This window comes from Aspergillus ibericus (assembly GCF_003184845.1).
Source record: "Aspergillus ibericus CBS 121593 unplaced genomic scaffold BO80scaffold_35, whole genome shotgun sequence".
Classification (NCBI taxonomy): Eukaryota; Fungi; Ascomycota; class Eurotiomycetes; order Eurotiales; family Aspergillaceae; genus Aspergillus; species Aspergillus ibericus.
This window is the reverse complement of record NW_020292133.1, coordinates 18,645-34,931: the sequence shown is the minus strand read 5'-3', so window position 1 is coordinate 34,931 and position 16,287 is coordinate 18,645. Positions and strand designations below refer to the sequence as shown.

Genomic DNA, 16,287 nt, shown 5'->3' with positions numbered 1-16,287 from the left:
CCTGTAGAGCTTGTTAAGCCACGGCCAACACTCCTTAATTCCATCCAGAGGCGATGGCGGCTAGACAGAGGAAGCCAGTGCAGCCATGCATGAGAGCATTGGCGTCGGACCAGTGCAGGGATGGACCTCAGCCAGCCCGTGGGGACGTGCCATATACGGCTGCCTACCGAAGGAATCGGCGGGCGTTGAGAATCGTTGATCCGACTGGATGGCGTATAATTAGCAGGCAGACCGGTGTACCGTGCCAGCCACGAAGCGAATGGGTTGTATCCGAGGCTGTAAACTCGGCGAGGGCCTATAACAACAATCGGCAGGTATTGCGGAACTACTGCAATACTCCTCCGGGATTCGCCCTTGTCGACCTAGGCCCCAGTCATTCAAACATCTTGTGGTCTGTGCGCAATTGAGTTCCGTCCCACTTTCTGTCATTGAAACATGCTTTCGCGTGTTTAGATCCTCTCCAATCGCATCGCCTGAGGAGTTAAAACGTACTTTTTGACCCCAATCGCGGCTAGTTACATCCAGTGACACCAGCTCTGGCGATGATGAAAGCGACTTGTCAGAGTCGCATTTGAGTGGTGGATTTAAAATATGCGGATTCCTGGATGTTTGATGTGGCCACAGGTGAAGCAGCGTCCAAGTTTGTCTACGACTTTTAACACTAACTTGATCCAGCAGGCACTCGTCTGGACTGTCATATGCTAACCAACGAAGCCTTCCCTTTTTGCCTCGACTTGAAGGGTCTACGGAGTACCGTACTCCGCCAGCGCCATGTGCATATAAATCCATTGAATGAGGAGGTCAATAGTGAATTAGCAGTCAGCCGAGTACCCGGTGGGATTGACTCGACATTTCGATGTGCATCTCGTGGCTTTACTGGCTGCGATGCGCAATCGCATGTACCCAACACCAGGTCTTTCAGCCATTCTTCCCCGGATGATCTTGGACTGAAACTCGATGCATTCCATGTCACGCATTTGCCACCAGATCTATGGAGATCATAGTGTCTCCGTTGCGATAACCGTGAGTTGGCAATCTGCCAGCCACGAATCGGTGTTCTGGGCCATGGGTTCAGATCCACTCTCTAAATCACTAGCAGCGGCTAGTGTACGGAGTACTCTGGTGGACAGCCAACAGTGCAATTATTGTACCACTTTCTACCTTTGGAGCATAGGGCGAGAAGAGACGACATGTGTAGCAGTATGACCTGCTTTTCATGTGTCTTAAATCACTGCTTGTTTGTCAACGATGCGTTGAGCGATAGCCCGAGGACAATTATATCGGTGAAACCTGCTGCCTGAGGCAGACACGGGGGTTCCTGAATTTGAGGGCACCAACCGGTCGCTCTAATCAGTCATAGTACTGAGACGATCAAAACACCAATTCCCAATTAGAGGAACTTTATACGCCTGAATAGATAGACTGCTGATACTTCTCACAGGATGATAGCCTCTTATGCCTGGGCGTGGCTCTACTTTGGCTGGTATCACCAGGAAGGTATGCTCCACGTTGACTCGGCCCACAGAAGAGGACGTCTTATTATCAAGCATAAAGGCTGGAATTTCTGCTGAGAATTCACAGTGAGCCATGGTAGATGCAAGGTTGCATGGTGGATCCGGAAGCAGGGAAGATGAACGCCTCGATATGATGGCATGGCCCTTTACGTCACCACCCGGGTGTCCAGACCTGCCGATTTATAAATGGCCAACGTGCGCAGCGCCCGATGACATATCACAGCCTAAACGGCAACAAATAAAAATGAACGGATTGTCAAGGTGTCTGGGAAGGCAGTTCGTGCCATATTCAAGGGTTTATTACAGGAATTGCAATCTGTCTGTGCCCCGCCTTGCCAGCATCACCTCTCGAAGTTATTCGAACCAGAGTGCAAAGTATAACGGCAATATGACTACTCAACCACCCAAGAATGAGATGGTCTACCTGCCGGCGGTGATGTCACCGAACAGATCCTTCGGTGTCTTCCGCAAAGTCCTGCACACAGGTCTTTATTCGCAATTCGTAGCGATGGAAGTGCCTGTGAATGGCGAGATCGGTGACGAGGTCAGGTTTTCCCAATATTAACGAAGAAATGAACTCACAGACCGATAGGTTCATACTGTGGACCAAGTTTTGATCTTTACCCACGGCACCGGCAAAGCGATTGTAGCTGGAAAGGAGCAGGAGGTTAAACAGAACGATGTTGTTATAGTTCCGGCTGGCACGCAGCACCAGTTCTTGAACGTGGGAGACACGCCGCTGGAGGTGGTTACAATTTACGCCCCAGCAGAACATGATCCACGGACAGTACATCAGACCAAGGCCGAGGGTGACGCGCAGGAGGAGGCAGGCGACGACGAAGCGCCAGAGTGGAGCCAGAGAAGCAAGTCTGAGAATGAGAGGATTGGCCTGGTGAAGCTGCCATGATTACTGTACAATATTATGTGATCGACGAGAATCTTCGAGCCCAATGATGACCTACCTACTTCTATAATACCTCATGGGATGTCGACAGAGGCGGTCTAAGCACAAAGGTGTCTACGTCATTCTACATCCAAATCCAATTACAAGATATTTCGATGATCTGCTGTCCCAGCATGCGCCCTCAGGGCTCGGCGCCGTCAACCGAAGGCAGCCACTCGCAGCCCTACCAGGCCAATCAGACGGAGTAGACCTCCGGGCCGACAGCGGCCATGGCAAATCATGAACCCGGGCCGATTTACTTCATCAGATTGATGCCGATGATTTGTCCCTCCCGACAGGGAACCCCGGACATGATTGCGTCGGTGTTGATTTCAAAGCACTGCAGGACAGGATCAATAACCGTGCTCAAGTGGCGGTCAAGCTGTTGCTACAGATCACACTATAAATATCCCCTGTCTTTACTTAGTACACTATTAGGACCATCCATTCCACCTTCATTGCGAACTCACATCCATAGTTTCCTCCCAGGTTTTCTTCCAATCAATGACAAGCATGCCTGACAAGATGATGAAGCAGTGGATAGTCCAAGGGACCAATGGTGCAGAATCCCTGCACCTCCGAGAAGTTCCTATGCCGGTGCCAGGGGACTATGAAGTCCTGGTCAAGTTCCATGCTGCGTCGTTGAATTATCGAGATATCATGATTACAACCGTAAGCCCATAGCTTCTCCCTAACATCCATGCCACGTCCACAAAGCACACTCTGACAGGTTATTAGGGAACCTACCTCTGGACCGCCCGTGACGGTATAGTCCCAGGGTAACCCCCCTCCCCTCCCCCTTCCCTCCCCATCCACTCAAACATACCAACCTAACACATCCCCAGCTCCGACGCCGCCGGCACAATCCACACCACCGGCCCCAAAGTAACCCGCTTCACGCGCGGCACCCGCGTCTCCCCCATCTTCCACCTGACCCACCTATACGGCCGCTTCCGTGAGCAAAACTTCACCTCCTCGTTAGGCGCCACCCACGACGGCATCTTCCAAGAATACGCCATCTTCAACGAACAATCCTGCGTCGAGATCCCCTCGCACCTCTCCTTCCGCGAAGCAGCCACCCTCCCCTGCGCGGGCGTCACAGCCTGGAACGCACTCTACGGGGGACCTCGCGCGCTGAAACCCGGCGATACGGTCCTCACGCAGGGTACCGGAGGGGTGAGTGTCTTCGCGGTGCAGTTTGCGAAGATGGGTGGTGCGGAGGTGATCTCGACAACGAGTTCGGAGGAAAAAGGGGAGAAGTTGAGGAGGTTAGGGGCCGATAAAGTGATACTGTATACGGAGGATGAGAAGTGGGGGGAGACGGCGAAGCGGGTGTCGCATCGTGGAAGGGGGGCGGATTTTATTGTGGAGATTGGGGGCGCGGGGACGATGGGGCAGTCGGGGAAGGCGGTGGCGATTGATGGGCAGATTGCGGTGGTGGGACGGCGGGCGGAGAGGGGGTTTAGTAGGGATGGGGATGGGGATGGGGAAGGGGGGACGCATAGTACGAGTGTGTCGACGATTCGGAGGGTGTTGGTGGGGAGTCGACAGTTGCAGGAGGAGATGAATGTGGCGATGGAGGTGAATGGGTTGAGGCCGGTGGTGGATGAGAGGGGGTTTGGGTTTGGGGAGTTGAGGGAGGCGTTTCGGTATTTTGAGACGGGGAGGCATTTTGGGAAGGTGGTGGTGGATTTTGAGTAGATGGTAGGGTGGGGATGGATTGGGGATGGTTGAAGATATGTAGAAATTTGATGAGAGGATATGATATGTCTGAGTGACGAACTCAGATACTAAAAATTTAGATCAACTCCGATTAAACCATCTGAAGACCACGAAAATCACGATCACCTAGCAAGCGCCATTATCACCCAACCGCGCCTAGGGACAATCATGCCCGAATCCCTCTCTTGGATGTATCCCCGACAGGATTGCCCACCCACCATTGTGCAAAGATCTTGAACCCCGCTGCATTCATAAACGTGAAGTCATAAGCCTTTGTATAACGTATCACCAGTTCATAACCATCAAAGTAGGCCTCGATAACACGCGGATGCCGGCGGTTCAGGGAAAACAGGAGAACCTGAGATTAGAATCAGCGTTGTGTCAACAAAGTGTAGAGTAAAAGGAAAGATTCACCGGCGCAACCATGTCATTGACATAAACCTTCTGTTTGAGTTGACCCAGCATGATGCGAACAATGGTCAAGACTTCTCCGCGGAGTAAGTGATCATCATCGACCTCTAGGTCATTGTGCATGATACATTTGATATGCGGCTTCACGCCATTAACCACATGGAAGATCAATAACGTGCCAAATTCCGGCTCGAATGACCGGTAAAGGTCCCCGAAGTTGTAGTCGCCGATCCTGGAGATATGGTGAGAAAGTAAAAATATGTAGGACTTGAAAGTGGGGGCTCTCACTGGTTGCTTGACCATGTTTGCCGGATCTCAGGGAAGTCGCTCATCAACCTGCGAATGTAGGTCGAGAAATAGATATTGATCAAGCGTCCATATTCGCTGGAAAGGGTGATTCGGCTGGTATTGTACTCTCTATCGACGTATTCTTCTGTGGGCTCTGGAAAGTTGGGAGACTTGAAAGGGGCGAAAAACCTCGGCATCAGTGAGTCATTGCCATCAAGAGACAGAGGCAGCGTTCGGATCTTCTGCCGCTTCAATGTGCTTTGGCCGAGAGTATGTGTTCCCGTATCTTCTAAGCGTTTGATGTCCCTCTCCATCAGGGTCAGTGCTTTGCGGAGATTATACCTTTCCGGTGACTCCGTGATGTGCTCCATGACCAGGATTTGTGTAGTGCTGCTGCTGGGAGAACGAGACTATATGTGGATGGACCGTACGGAATCGGGAGACAATCTACTGTTTTAAATAACAACGGTCGGCTCGATGGAAGAGGATCCACGCGCGGCTTCGCAGCTGGTGACTCGGAATTTGCAGGGCCTCGACCGGCGTTGCCCCGCGACGGGTCTGGGCCAATCAGAAGCCCAGTTCTGCAGCGACGCGCCGCGGATTCTCTCCCCGGCATCACTTTCCACCCTCCTCCCCTCCTCTATCGGCTATGAATGCACGGCATCCGTCCAGGGTTGAAACACTGTATCTATCTTTGCGACATGATACTATTCTCAGATATTGGATCTATTGGCTGGAGAAGCGCTCGGTATGGCGCTCGGGGAGGGGTAGGTGCCAACCGACACAGATGATTGATGGAGAGGCTGATGTGAAGTGACGCCACGATGGTGACTCGGAGCAAAATAAGGCTGCTCGGAGACAGTGGGTGTGCACTGACAGGGGAGATGCTCCGTGTCAGGGCCTGAGCGTATGCTCCTCTCCCCAATAGGATGCAAGGAGCTCTCGCACATGGACAAGATTCGAGGCTGAGGCGGCAACCACGACGGGATGCGTTTCGGAATATGGCTTATTCACTCAGAGGCCCATGAGAAACTGACCGGTAGGGACTGGAGATACGCATAAAGGGTCACGTTTCCCTAGGAGAATGGCCCCCATCGTACTTCCCATCCAACTCCTGAGCCCAATATCCCGTTTGCTTTCAACCTTTTCTAGCTTGTTCTCCTATTCATCATGGTCGATTCGACTAAAGCCATCCCTGATTCCTTTAAAGACTGGCAAGATGAAGTCAATCTGCTGGGCCTGGGCACTCAGACCATCCACAACATTCAGCTAAAGTCGGCCTCCCGTGTCAGCAGAGAGCAATTTCTGATGCTTCGGGTTCTTTGGAAAGAACATACCTCCTCGGAATTTCTGCACTACGTTAATTTGAATCAGTGGCTGCCAGTCGCCAAGCAGATGTTGGAAGGTCTCTCATCGTGGGAAAAGTACCGCCAAAGCTTTAGCAGTTCGATTCAGGAGGGCACGTTTGCGCCAGCCCGTCATTACCAACTCCAGGTTTCCCAGACCGAACAAGACGATTTTGGCGGTGGTGTCGTTTTCACCCCCAAGATACATATGACTCGGTCAAGAACACAGGCCGCGCAGCTGCCAATTCGCCAACCAGACTTTACCACAACGCCTCCCAGGCAGACTAACCCTGCCTTTGAAACACCACGCATTGATGATGAGCCCGATATCAGTCCTCGTACCTCTTCACCGTCGCCTCCCTCCCGTTGGAGTACCATCAAACCGGGCGATGAATTCATGTATCCTCCAACGAAAGATGAGCAGATTGTCAACACAGCTCTACTCGTCTTCCTCGATTCCATTACCTTGCACTTCAATCTTTCTGTCGGGTGGTCTCTACATCGCATGGCTTTGACAGCAGAGTTCACCAACGCAAAGTTTGAGGCCAGGACGGATGGGTACCTGTCCGACCACAGCGGAGATATCAAAGCCATCATAGAAGTGAAGCCAATGCTTCGACAAAAGAAAAAGCCACAGATTCTCATCCAAGAGAGCCACCAGATCGTGGCCGGTTTGCTGACGGATTTCAGATCTCCCATTACTCAACGTCGGAATAAACCGTAAGTGAAATCTCAAACCTCGCACGTTTTTTATCGCCACTAAACATTCGGCAGTCGCCTTATCATATCGCAGGACAGGCAAGAGATCTATATTTCCTTGGCCGAGTACAACGCCGATTACATCACGTATCTGCTAACAGGGGAGGTCCGCAACAACCCTTTCCTGGTAATGCGTCAATTTGGCCCCTGGAACACGAATAGTTCGGGTGCGATGGCTGAATTGGGTCCCATCCTTCTAGCACTTACTCTTTATGCTGAGCATTATTAGAGCGTTTCTTATTTCTCGTCTGTCTCGCCGTTTCATGTTCTGTATCTATTCTTTTCATTTAGTCTTATCAAATCACGCAGATTCCGTAATACTTCTCGCTTCAAAGGCCCGTCAGCCCTTGTCTTTTTATTTATCCGCGCCCACCAACCATCCCTCTTAACGAAATGCCCATTTTATCAATCAGAAAACCTGACTCTTCAGACCATGAACCAAGCTCCAAACCCTCCGTAAGTAGAGAAAATCGACTTCAACATGGATACCTCTTGTCGGCTGGAGTCCTACCTGAGTTTGCTGGTACTTAGTCTACTGTACGGTCTACTAAGCGCCTGCAGGTATCTTTTAGCCGAGCGGTCAGACTTCCCAGATTTTCTGTCAAAAGGTCTATCTTATCTTTTATTCTAATAAACTTTATTTTTGTAGTACTTTAAAGTTATTATTTAAATAAATCTTAGATTAAGTTTCTTTAATTAAAATTAATAATTATACCAAGTAGAGAATAGAACAGATCTTAAAAAATTATTTATAGATAAGAATTTTGCAATATTACGTTAAATAGATAAATTTTAATAAAAAATAATTATAAATAGTATCCTGTTAGCAATTTTAAAAACACATTTTTCTATTTATATGATTTTTAATGCCCGAATCCCTCTCTTGGTCGTATCACCAACCGGATTGCCCACCCACCATTGCGCGAAGGTCTTGAACCCTGCTACATTCATAAACGTGAAGTTATAAGTCTTTGTATGACGTATCACCAGCTCATAACCATCAAAGTAGGCCTCAAGCACGCGTGGATGCCGTCGGTTCATGGAAAACAGCAAGACCTGGGATTACGATCAGAAAATTGAGGGTGAAGAACAGGGAGGGAGAAATCTCACCGGCGCAATCATATGGTTCACAAAGGCCTTCTGCTTGAGTTGACCCAGCATAATGCGAATGACGGTTAACACTTCTCCCCGGAGTAAGTGGTCATCGCCTACATCCATATTGTTATCCATGATGCATTGGATGTGTGGCTGGGAGGCCTTGGCAACGTGCCAGATCAATAACGTGCCAAATGCGGGCTCGAATGTCCGGTAGAGGTCCCCGAAATTGTAGTCTGCGATACTGGAGGCATGATGAGCATCAAACGACCAGCTCTGGGCGGTAGTGAACCTACTCCTTGCACGACCACACGCGCCAAATGTCGGGAAATTCCAGTGCCAACTTGCGGATGTACGCATCCAGGTACATGTAGATGGACCGGCCCCACTCGCTGCACCATAGAGCAGAATCGGCAGAGTACTCGTCGTCGACATACTCTGGTGTAGGCTCCGGGATGGAGTCTGCGACAAGAGGAGAGAAGAATCTGGGTGTCATAGAGCCATCGCCATCGAGACTTAGAGGCAGAGTCCGGATTCTGTACCGTTTCAACGTGCTTTGGTCAAGGATATGTGTATCTGTATCCTTCAACACTTTGATCTCCCGTTCCAGGAGGGTCAGTGCTTTGCGAAGGCTGTAACGTTCTTTTGGCTCGGTGATGCGATCCATGGTCGCGTTTGGTGGGTGAAAGACGGAACCAAGGACCGGAGCACAAGGAGAGAAAGGGAATGAAACTGGAGCAGAGAGAGAGATGGTGGGTGATCCCCAGCTATACTATCAACGACGAGGGGAAGGAAGAGGTGATCTTCCCACGGCCCCTGCCGCCGGGCCTGTTTTCGGGTTGGTCCCCCCCGTGACGGGTCCGTAGCCAATCAGAGACCCCATTTCGTAGCCGTCATTCCGCGATCTCCTGAGGAGTGGCAGGATCAAACCAATCGTCTGGGTCTCGGCAACCGAACCATCCATGACACACAGCTGAAGTCGGCCTCTCGTGCGGAGATGGACCAGTTCTTACTCCTCCGGGTCATTTGGAAGATCCACCGTGGCTCTGAGCTTTTAAAGTACTTGGACTTGACCCAGTGGCTTCCGGACGCCAAAGCAAAGCTGGATAATCTGCCATCATGGAAGAAATACTGCAACAGCTTCACCACTCAGATTCCTGAAGGCTCCTTCGCACTAGCACGCCATTATCAACTGCAAGTGTCTCGAACAGAGCAAGATGACTTTGGTGGCAGTGGTGTACTATTCACCCCCAAAGTGCACAACACTCGCTCGAGGCAGCAGGCACCCCAGCCCCCAGTGCCCCAACCGGACTTCACCAAGACCCCTCCCAGCAAACCGGATTCCGAGTTCGCAACTCCCCACTTTGACGACGACGGTGATTCAGATTCCCATATGTCTTCGCCGCTGCTTCCGTCGGCTTGGTCATCCTGGAGTCCGATCAAAGCGGATGAAGAATTTATGTACCCCCCCACGAAAGACGAGCAGATTGTTAACACTGCTCTGCTGGTATTTCTCGACTCTTTGACGTTGCACTTCAATCTTTCTGTGGGCTGGTCTTTGCACCGCATGGCTCTGACTGCGGAGTTCACAGATGTGAAGTTTCAGGCAAGGACAGATGGCTACCTTGCAGACCGCAGTGGGGATATAAAGGCTATCATAGAGGTCAAGCCTGTGCTTAGGCAGAGGAAGGAGGCGCAGATCCACATACAAGAAAGCCACCAGATTGTGGCTAGCTTACTGGACGACTACAAATCCCCAATCCTTCAACGTCGGGGTAAACCGTACGTTAACATATTGGAAACTCGGAAGTAGACCTGCTCAGCGCTAACCGTGCGAATACTAGTCGCCTGATTATCTCCCAGGACAGACAACAGATATACATATCCTTGGCTGAATACAATGACGATTACATTACCTATCTGCAGACAGGAGGGGTCCACAATAACCCCTTCCTTGTTATGCATCAGTTCGGTCCCTGGGACACCAACAACTCGAGTGCAATGGCCGAACTAGGCCCCATTCTCCTGGCACTAACGCTCAAGGCACAGTATTATTAGGCAGCCCTTTCGTCCGATCTTTTGAGGAATGTATGTCGGGCGCTCTGATCTTTTCAGCCCCTTCTCGTTTATTTCGATGTGTTTCCTAGCTAGTATTGCTTATCTCGTCGCGCATCTTCCTCCTCGCGCTCCGATAGGTCATGAACTGCCCGAAGTCCTTCGACCATAATAAATGACACCACTTATCCAGACGCCCCCCATTTCGATTCGGGAAACAGATTATACTTTCTCTTTCTGCGTGTTAATCCCATAAAAAAGACCGCACTCCAAATTCCATTGAAGACCTCTATCCAAGATTAAGCTGCATAGTAGTAAGCCCATTGGTTTGGTTTGGTTCTTTGTGAGTCTGCGGTTAGACCTAGTGGTGCTGATTTCATTGGTATCTTTCTTGTCGACTGGGCAGTAAGATCATTGTTGACTGTAGGTTAGGAATGATGATTCAAGTTGTCAGATTGATTATATTTTCAATTCCGGTTATAATTAAGAGCCTCATGCAATAACCATGGATCGGTACAGGGAGTAGCCAGGACGCCGCTGGATGATGAGATGAGATAATCCGTAGTAGCAACACACGCTTGCGAAATCAAATATTACTCTATCAGATGGAATCCATGCAATCAAGTCGTTAAACCTCTTCTTTAGACTCCGCGGTCTGGTTGGCTTGCTTCCCCTTTTTGATGTTCTTCCAGCCCATGCCCCATGAAAAGATAAACTGAGCAACGCAGAGTGCAGTGCCGAGATAAATGACCTCGTCGATCGCTTTTGAATATGCGACTAGCACGGACAGGAGATCTTTGGCTGGAACCACCTCCCGGAACCCAGTCGCGCCGGCGGAGATGACGGTTTCGGGGTTAATGCTGGGTGCATACTCCGGGATCTTCTTCCGTAGTCCGGCCGTGAAAATAACTTCGCCAACCGCGAGAAAGATGGAGCCTCCGAAGGTCTGGCTGAATGTCAAAATGGCCATAGCCGTGGAGATCTCGTTCGGGGGCACGGCGTTTTGAATCGCAATCATGGGCTGCAGACATCAGGTCAGTGTATGCGAGAAAAGTCGAGCGAGATGACATATATACGTACCACCTGAGTCGCAGCGCCGCGACCAAACCCGACAAGGGCCTCATATCCCGCCCAATCCCTGGTAACCGTGGTGGGGGAGAGCATTGAAAGGAGACCACAACCGATGCAGCTCAGCGTTGCACCAAAAATGCCCCAGGGAAGGTAGTATCCGAGTCTGCCGGCTAGAAGTTGTGAGCTGCGTCAATATCAGAGTGGTACATGTCATCGCTTACTCAGAATCCCAGACGACACTGCCATCACCAACTGACAGAGGATTTGGGGAAGCAAGTCGACACCACTGACGAGGGCGGATTTGCCTCGCACGGACTGAAAGTAGATTGGCAAGTAATACGCCAAAATCATGGTCATCCCAAACATCGTGCCCATCGCCAGGCAGCTACACCAGATGATTCGTTGTTTCACCATCTTTCCTGGGATCATTGCTTCAGCGCCCATACGCCGCTCCCAGAGACCGAAGACAAAAAAGGTCGCAGCGGAACCGCAAAACAGCCCAATGATGGTGGAACTCTTCCAAGCGAATTTGCTTCCGCCCCATTGCAGGGCCAATAACAACATAATGGCAGCGGGTGCGAAGAGAATGAATCCAAATAGGTCGAACTTCTTCACGATAACCCAGCGAAAAACATCTCCGACCTTTGGCTTGCCGGGCGGCTCAGGGATGGTGGTGAAGACAAGTAGAATGGCGACAAGCCCTCCAATAGGCAGATTGATATAGAAGCCTGCCCGGGTTAGATCTTGTTGTCCAATAGGGATCAAAACGGCCACTTACACCATCGCCAAGTCGAATACGTAGTAAATGCACCGCCAATGAGCGGGCCAAGTACCATTCCAAGTTGTGAAACTGCCACTGGGTTAGAATGCATCCTTCGGTGCTGAAGCAAAATACTCACTTCCCATCATGATGCCCATGAATGTAGGTCTTCGATGCATCGGAAGAGAACTGGCTATGATGTTAAGCGCACCGTTCACCATGCCTGAAGACCCCATTCCAGCCACTGCTCGCCCAACGATCAGCATCTTTGATGAGGTAGCGACACCGCAGATGAGCGATCCCAGCTCGAACACGGCGAAGAAGCTGAGGAAGGTCCATTTTTGTTGGAAATTGCTATAGAATTTGCCAGTGAGGGGCTGGAGGGAGGCACTGGCTATCGTATACGCGCTACCGTACCAGGCGACATCATCGAGAGAATGGAATTCACTGGTGATATGCGGGATTGCCTGAGCAGTCAGTACGGACAAGTCATGGTAGACGACCCGAATCGGTACTGCAGTGAACTTACCGTCGACACAATCGACACGTCTAGCAACATCAGAAACACCACCAGTGTGACGGCACTGATCACCATCGCTAGGGCGATCCCGTGAATCCATTTGGGCTCATTCTCATTGGGCTTCGAATCGGAGGTTTCCTGGGGTCTTTCGCCCACCGGTAGTTGCGCATCTTGGACCGTACTCTTGTAGTTGACACCGAGCGATTGCGCCGGAAGTGTGGTTTCGCTATCCTTTGCGGATTCCATGATGTAGGACCGATGACTTCAAACTTGGTGGACGAAAACATTGCAGCGATGGGTAGCTGCCCAAGGAGATAAATACAGTCTGGATGGGTCGGGGATATCGAAAAAAGTCTCGGACTTAACCAGGCAAATGACGAGAAGACGGGAATCGGGGATTATGAGCTCCGTCCTCGCCAGTCAGAACGCTTTGTCGGGGACATGGACCACGGGAAATTGGGAGCCGTCTCCGATGGCTGGCAGCCTCGAGTAAGAGCTAGTGTCTGGAAGACGTGTATGATCTGTGACTCGACACATCGTCGTTGGTCCCTGCCTGGTGGGGCTTCTCGCACTGGTTTGTCTGAGGGCAATTTTTCACCAGGATTGGCCCCCTCTGACAACCGTGTGGACGGACACACGGAGATAAAGCCCGTTGACCCTGATCGGGATCGGAGCGGAATGTCCCCACCGATAGCGATGATGCTGCTGCGGCTGCTGATGGAACAAGCTCGATTATGTCCACCGCATTGTTCATGATCGTGCCGCACGTTCTACTATAGCGTTGTGATGCTGTGGCGACCAGCTTGCATGGCCAGAGATGACGTGTTAAGTGGCAGACAGCCATGTTGGATAGTCAAGAAACTCGCAACCTATCGCTCTCCACGGAGTATACAAAAGAAAGAGTACCGAGTGCTGCTAGATAGATTGAGCTGAGCACTGAGCACTGAGCACTGAGCAGGGCCGAGACCCCCCCCCCCCCCCCACCCCACCCACCACGTTATGGAGAAAAGAGAACGAAGAAGCTTCCATGTCCTCCATACGGGCACCGGGAACGGGAGAGTCATGTGTCGTCATGTGCCGTCCGCCCTGCCGATCCCGATGGACTGACTCATCCCGCTATCGGCACGTGAGGGGGGAATTCAACCCAAGGCATCAATCCATGGCATTGCAAGACCACTGGCACTGTTGCCAGGACCTTGATCATCCGTGGGTTGGGTCGCAGCGCGTCATCTGAGTGGCTTGCCTACTGTTTGCATAACGCGAAGCTGTCACGGAGCTTCCTCGGACATTCCTCGCCCCACTGCGCTCTGCCAAAGACCCCTCCACCCCAGCACCGCGTCGCGGGGCTTTCTTGAGTGATTGATCGAGTAATCGCAGTGAGCAGGGGTGATTTTGCCTTTCTCAGGGCTCACCGACCTCACCTGTCGTCATGCCACCTTCTGCCCCCGTGCCCGCGACGGGATTCCAGGCCCTCATCCTGTGTGGCCCTGGTGTCTCTCTCAATACCTTCACGTCGAACCCCGAGGAGTACCCAAAGAGCCTCGTTCCGGTCGCCAATCGGCCCATGGTATTCTACCCAATCGACTTTTGCAAGCGCTCAGGAATCACTGGTATGGATCTTAGATCGGTGTCCCAAACTATACTCCATGAAGTTCCTTGTTGTGGACTAACGCATTTCATATGGTCATCCTAGATATCACCCTGATCACACCTCCGTCCTCCCTCGCTCCACTGCAGGCCGCCCTCAAGCAAAACCCGCATCTCACATCGCTCCCCCCACCCTCGGTATCAGTAGTGGCCCCGAAGGATCTCGAGATGACCATGGGAACTGCCGAGCTGCTCCGTCTGCCCGAGGTCCAGGACTGCATTCGAACCGATTTCCTCCTTCTTCCCTGCGACATCATCTGTGAAGTTCCTGGCGAATCTATTCTTGAGGCGTGGATGGTCACCCAGAGCGCTCTAGGAGGTAATAATTCGGGTCCGGGTGGTGAGCAAGGGGGTCGTCGCGGCGGGCTTGCCGTTTATTACCAGACACAAGGCCGAGAGGAGAGCGTTAAAGGTGAAGCCACAGACTTTGTGGCCATCGCCCCGCTCGAACAGGATGAGGCGCCGGCAGTATCACACCTAGTGGATGGGCCAGAGGCCCTGCGGTTTGGCCTGTCCAAACTGGTCATGTCAATGCCCATGGATACAGTGAAGGAGAAAATGGCGAAGGACAAAGGCTTTCTCATTCGCCATTCATTAGTCGATAAACATGCCCAGGTCAAGATGTTGACCAGCTACCGGGATGCACATCTCTACGTCTTCCCGTACTGGGTGAAGGATCTGGCGCGCCACCAGGAGAAGCTCGAGTCAGTAAGTGAGGATCTCATTGGCTACTGGGCCAAGGCAGGATGGCAGAAAGGCCTAGGAGACAAGTTAGGAATGAATAAAATCTTTCAGGATCAAAGCGAACATGACAATCGGAGTCATGATGGTGAATTACTCGACGAAGAGGTTGATCTCCAGCATATAAGCTCCACGAAGACTGGTACGCAGACTTCGAAGTCCAGCGAACATCCCCAAATACTTGCCTATGTGCAACGAGGGTCGACCCCGGTTATCAGACGGGTTGACAGCTCCGCAATCCTTCTGTCAACTTCCCTTCGGTTGGCCAAGCTAGAGTCAATTGAAGAGGTTGGCCGTCAGGCAGCATCGCCTTTCTCGCATAACCAGAAGATCGCCTATCCCGAGGGGGTGGCTCAGCGCTGCACTGTTACCAAGAGTGACTGCCTCCTCGCTGAAAATGTCACCGTGGAGCCGACCTGTGTTATCAAAGAGAGTGTTATCGGACCCAACTGCCATATTTCCAGCGGCGCACGGCTCACTCGCTGTGTGTTGATGGAAGGGGCTGTCGTTGAGTCTAGGGCTCAGTTAACGGGCTGTCTGATTGGTCGGCGGGCCAGAATTGGCCGCGAATCCGTGCTGAAGGATTGTGAAGTGCAGGATGCCAATGTCGTCCCGGAGGAAACAGATGCGAAGAACGAGAAATTCATGGTCTTCGAGGGTCTGGAGGACGAAGGCGACGATGACATGGATGATATGGATGAGCTTGACGACTAGATCCGCTGATGATAGATTTGATCTCTATATATTTCACATACCCCTGCTATATCTTGATGATGAGATGGATTAAATGACATGGTGGACTCATTGGTCCAGCCTTTTCATGACGTTGGACTGGCAATGAAGGTTTTCTATGACTCCTTCCATTGCCTTGTAGACAACCAAACGATGTTTGCAGCTGACCCAAGGGCAAGATATCATAACCCAAACAAATGCCCAACGTCAAATTGCAACCGAGGACCGGCGGCGGAACTTTCAGTTTGGCTACAAAAAGAATCATCAGAATATCGTACAGAGACGCCTTGAGAGCTGGACCAGTCGAGCCGGTCCCTACCACTACTAATGTAGGCCGACAGCCTTACGGGACATACCTTGACCTGAAACATTCACCTCTATATATACTCAAGCCATACCTCAAAAAAACCCGGGCTCGGCAAATCCCACTTCTTGGCACAGACTTGCGTTGCTTCTCGAATTTGTTGGTGGTATATACATCTGTGTGCTTACTTACCGGGTCCCATGACCGTATCAAACTATGTTGTCTTCATTTATGATTGTTAGCATCTAGTGACCTTTCTGTGCTGTTAACTTCGGTGACCCTGATCGGCCTTGTGGGGTTAAAAGCCAATAGAGTAAAGTTTTGCTGGCAACGGCATACATTTGGCCTGAGTTGCGAGAGACCAATCCAGTTATCACGA

General features: G+C 51.3%; 8 protein-coding genes across 8 annotated transcripts; 5 read left to right on the top strand and 3 right to left on the bottom strand.

Annotated features, from left to right (window-relative positions):
- Positions 1 to 1,758: 1,758 nt before the first annotated feature.
- On the top strand, positions 1,759 to 2,421 carry BO80DRAFT_361419 (cupin domain-containing protein; the record flags this gene model as incomplete). Its single annotated transcript, XM_025716010.1, has 2 exons — positions 1,759 to 2,058; positions 2,107 to 2,421. The coding sequence occupies 2 exons, from the start codon at positions 1,759 to 1,761 to the stop codon at positions 2,419 to 2,421; spliced, it is 615 nt and encodes a 204-aa protein (XP_025572780.1).
- Positions 2,422 to 2,905: 484 nt separating this feature from the next.
- Positions 2,906 to 4,158, top strand: BO80DRAFT_466901 (zinc-dependent alcohol dehydrogenase family protein; the record flags this gene model as incomplete). The annotated part of the gene is made up of 3 exons (XM_025722810.1): positions 2,906 to 3,129; positions 3,196 to 3,236; positions 3,303 to 4,158. Exons 1-3 carry the CDS (start codon positions 2,962 to 2,964, stop codon positions 4,156 to 4,158), a joined length of 1,065 nt encoding a protein of 354 aa, XP_025572779.1. The 5' UTR covers positions 2,906 to 2,961.
- A 41-nt stretch (positions 4,159 to 4,199) lies between these two features.
- On the bottom strand, positions 4,200 to 5,362 carry BO80DRAFT_387289 (uncharacterized protein). The gene is made up of 3 exons (XM_025717046.1): positions 4,879 to 5,362; positions 4,594 to 4,822; positions 4,200 to 4,537 (listed from the first exon to the last, which is right to left on the bottom strand). The coding sequence occupies exons 1-3, from the start codon at positions 5,247 to 5,249 to the stop codon at positions 4,346 to 4,348; spliced, it is 792 nt and encodes a 263-aa protein (XP_025572778.1). The 5' UTR covers positions 5,250 to 5,362; the 3' UTR covers positions 4,200 to 4,345.
- Positions 5,363 to 6,048: 686 nt separating this feature from the next.
- Positions 6,049 to 7,212, top strand: BO80DRAFT_361507 (uncharacterized protein; the record flags this gene model as incomplete). The annotated part of the gene is made up of 2 exons (XM_025716016.1): positions 6,049 to 6,944; positions 6,999 to 7,212. The coding sequence occupies 2 exons, from the start codon at positions 6,049 to 6,051 to the stop codon at positions 7,210 to 7,212; spliced, it is 1,110 nt and encodes a 369-aa protein (XP_025572777.1).
- A 565-nt stretch (positions 7,213 to 7,777) lies between these two features.
- Positions 7,778 to 8,865, bottom strand: BO80DRAFT_503946 (uncharacterized protein). Its single transcript, XM_025724405.1, has 3 exons — positions 8,375 to 8,865; positions 8,094 to 8,322; positions 7,778 to 8,039 (listed from the first exon to the last, which is right to left on the bottom strand). Exons 1-3 carry the CDS (start codon positions 8,743 to 8,745, stop codon positions 7,836 to 7,838), a joined length of 804 nt encoding a protein of 267 aa, XP_025572776.1. The 5' UTR covers positions 8,746 to 8,865; the 3' UTR covers positions 7,778 to 7,835.
- A 149-nt stretch (positions 8,866 to 9,014) lies between these two features.
- On the top strand, positions 9,015 to 10,435 carry BO80DRAFT_427291 (uncharacterized protein). The gene is made up of 2 exons (XM_025719971.1): positions 9,015 to 9,860; positions 9,923 to 10,435. The coding sequence occupies exons 1-2, from the start codon at positions 9,076 to 9,078 to the stop codon at positions 10,134 to 10,136; spliced, it is 999 nt and encodes a 332-aa protein (XP_025572775.1). The 5' UTR covers positions 9,015 to 9,075; the 3' UTR covers positions 10,137 to 10,435.
- A 326-nt stretch (positions 10,436 to 10,761) lies between these two features.
- BO80DRAFT_361369 (MDR family MFS transporter) lies at positions 10,762 to 12,730 on the bottom strand (the record flags this gene model as incomplete). Its single annotated transcript, XM_025716005.1, has 6 exons — positions 10,762 to 11,154; positions 11,214 to 11,374; positions 11,426 to 11,932; positions 11,983 to 12,054; positions 12,104 to 12,431; positions 12,494 to 12,730. The coding sequence occupies 6 exons, from the start codon at positions 12,728 to 12,730 to the stop codon at positions 10,762 to 10,764; spliced, it is 1,698 nt and encodes a 565-aa protein (XP_025572774.1).
- A 739-nt stretch (positions 12,731 to 13,469) lies between these two features.
- On the top strand, positions 13,470 to 15,913 carry BO80DRAFT_427290 (translation initiation factor eIF2B subunit gamma). Its single transcript, XM_025719970.1, has 2 exons — positions 13,470 to 14,094; positions 14,178 to 15,913. Exons 1-2 carry the CDS (start codon positions 13,914 to 13,916, stop codon positions 15,584 to 15,586), a joined length of 1,590 nt encoding a protein of 529 aa, XP_025572773.1. The 5' UTR covers positions 13,470 to 13,913; the 3' UTR covers positions 15,587 to 15,913.
- The last annotated feature ends 374 nt before the right edge of the window (positions 15,914 to 16,287 follow it).